We start from the raw sequence: 2500 nt of genomic DNA, 5'->3' as shown, positions 1-2500 counted from the left end.
GCGCGCAGTCACGCATATCGGCGCAGATGACGGGGAATTAACACCTTCGTAGTTTTATTCTAGGTTTGCGTTAGTCGGGTAGACGGCAAAGATGAATCTCATCTACTGGTTGGTGCTCATCGTGCTCCTGCTCGCCGCCTACTACGTGTGGAACGCTCTCTACGGCCTGCCGTCGGACCTGCCGCCAGGACCATCCGGTTGGACACGGCTGCCCCTCATCGGCTCTCTACTGTCCACGCGAGCCGACCTACATGTCCAGTTTCAGGAATGGGCGAAAATCTACGGCCCGATATTCCACGTGCAGATGGCAACGAAGCTGTTCATCGTGCTTAGCGACGCTAAGCTCGTTAAGGAGGCATTCTCTAGGGACGACTTCGCCGGGCGACCTCACACGAACATCAACGATTACTACACGGAAGACCTAAAATACGGTGCGTGCGTGCGTTGCTGTGAGGGTCGTGCTGTGCTGTGTGTGGTGTGTGTGTGTGTGTGTGTGTGGTGTGTGTATGTTGTGTGTGCCTGTGGCTGGTGGTGCTGATGTGTAGTGTGTGATGTGTATGTGTGCTGTGTGTGGCTGTGCTGTGTGGTGGGTGTGCGTGTGTGTGTGTGTGTGGTGTGTGTGTGTGGCCGGACTGCCCGTGTGGTGTGTGTGTGCGTGTGTGCTAATACAGCCCAGCCTGGCTTACCAGAGTGCACGCGCATGGTGCTTAAGTCGCGAATCTGACTACATCGCCCGATTTGCTAGCTTCCATCGCGTATTGTAGTTCCCTTCTCACTGTATTGTCGTCCAGATCTTGTGTGGTGACCCTAGGAGTAGCCACGGAGTATTTATGCCGAGTATTTCTTCTTTTAATGCATTGACTGACTCTTAACGTCCAATAGCGACCTATGCAGTCAGTCTATAATTAAATGTACAAAAAGTATGCCTTTTTCACCAGACCACTACTAATTCGCCATTACCATAGGCTATATGGGATTTCGGTTAATAGTCTATAGAAAAGTTATAGTCTCCCAATTTGTTGAGAAATGCTATCATAATATTCTTGACTAATCACCATGGACATTATACGCATTACACTGCCAGAATATACGCGTTAACGCATGCTAAGCATTTATGCGTAACGCACTAAAATATGCTGTCGGTCTGCGGTGTATCACCGTGTATGCCTTAAACCTTATACTTGTACCCGTGACTCGTCCAAATGCTATATGCTGATAATGTACTGCTGCCTGTGTTGACAGGAGTTTTGTTCAGTCAAGGTCCAGCATGGAAGGAAAATCGCCGTTTCTCCTTAACATGTTTACGAGATTTCGGTATGGGTCGCTTCACGATGGAAGCAAAGATCATGGAAGAGGTGACCGTCCTTTTGGACATACTCGAGCAAGAGGATCGACACAGCGGCTTCGACGTGCACAACCATCTGGGCGTCAGTGTTTCGGCTATCATCAGCTCTCTTGTTTTCGGCAAGCACTTCACACACGACGATCCTTACTTCGTTCGCTTCCTGGATTGTATGAATAGACTAGCCAAAGCGATCACTCCCGACGCTTCCAACTTCATACCGGGGATCAGCCTGCTGCCAAACAGCAACTTTAGAAAGTACGTACGGAGACATAAGGTACATACGGAAAGCGTGAAGTTTGATAAAAAGAGCTGTGTGCCCATTACCCTATTGTTTCTCTCATTGACGTCTACGAATAATATCAGAAACACCATTAATGTCAGGAGCCCCATATGTGCATGGGGGTCGACTCGAAAGCCTAGTGCTACTTTGACCCTTACAGCACTTATTTGTTAGTAAGTTTACTATTCTTTTTTATTTATACTCTCACGTTATACCTATTATACACCTGCTGCATTGTAACTACAGTTACGACGTTCCTACTGCCATTTAACGGTGTCATTTCAAAACCACGTTTCATGTATGGAATCTCGGGTGGCACGATCGCAATAATATGTCTGCCTGCCGACGTATAGTCTTGCGGTTCGTATGACCTTAACCCTATTCTCTGCCTACAGGTTTAAAACCCATTACAACGAATTGAAGACAGATTTCTATGAGGAGGAAATAGCCGAACACAAGGCAAGACTAGACACCGAGAATCCTCGCGATTTCATTGACGTCTACCTGACGAAGATGATCGAACTGCGGAAGGCAGGAAAACACACGACCTTCTCAGGTTGGCGCCGCCAGGTGTCGCTCCTACACACCAATCACATACACCAAGTATTTGCTGTAAAGAAACATCGAATGTGGCAGAGAATCGTGTGGTGGATGAAGCTATATGTAGGACGGCGTCGAAATAAATGAGAGTGGAAGAAAACGATTAGACGAGTAATAGGGGGCGCGCTGGTTCCATTAGCCATACCGAGTCCATTCCATCAAGACGCCCACTGACTCTGGTGCGCACTCAGTTTATTATTTAATACGCACCAGCACTTATAGTTCATACCATCCAGCACCTTCTTTGTTTACTCATACGAACACAGATATTTTGA

The 2500-nt window shown here is 47.6% G+C and overlaps 1 protein-coding gene across 1 annotated transcript in view; it reads left to right on the top strand.

Annotated features, from left to right (window-relative positions):
- Positions 1-2500, top strand: part of LOC106813783 (cytochrome P450 18a1-like) — a 10170-nt gene that overhangs the window by 522 nt on the left and 7148 nt on the right. Inside the window, exons 2-4 of the mRNA XM_014818006.1 lie at positions 64-431; positions 1243-1600; positions 2021-2288. Coding sequence (XP_014673492.1) covers positions 92-431; positions 1243-1600; positions 2021-2288 — 966 coding nt within the window. The 5' untranslated portion in view covers positions 64-91. The remainder of the gene's footprint in view (positions 1-63; positions 432-1242; positions 1601-2020; positions 2289-2500) is intronic.

This window comes from Priapulus caudatus, unplaced genomic scaffold, assembly GCF_000485595.1.
Source record: "Priapulus caudatus unplaced genomic scaffold, Priapulus_caudatus-5.0.1 Scaffold824, whole genome shotgun sequence".
Taxonomy (NCBI): domain Eukaryota; kingdom Metazoa; phylum Priapulida; class Priapulimorpha; order Priapulimorphida; family Priapulidae; genus Priapulus; species Priapulus caudatus.
Note: the sequence above shows the minus strand (reverse complement) of the source record. Positions and strands in the feature narration are given on the sequence as shown.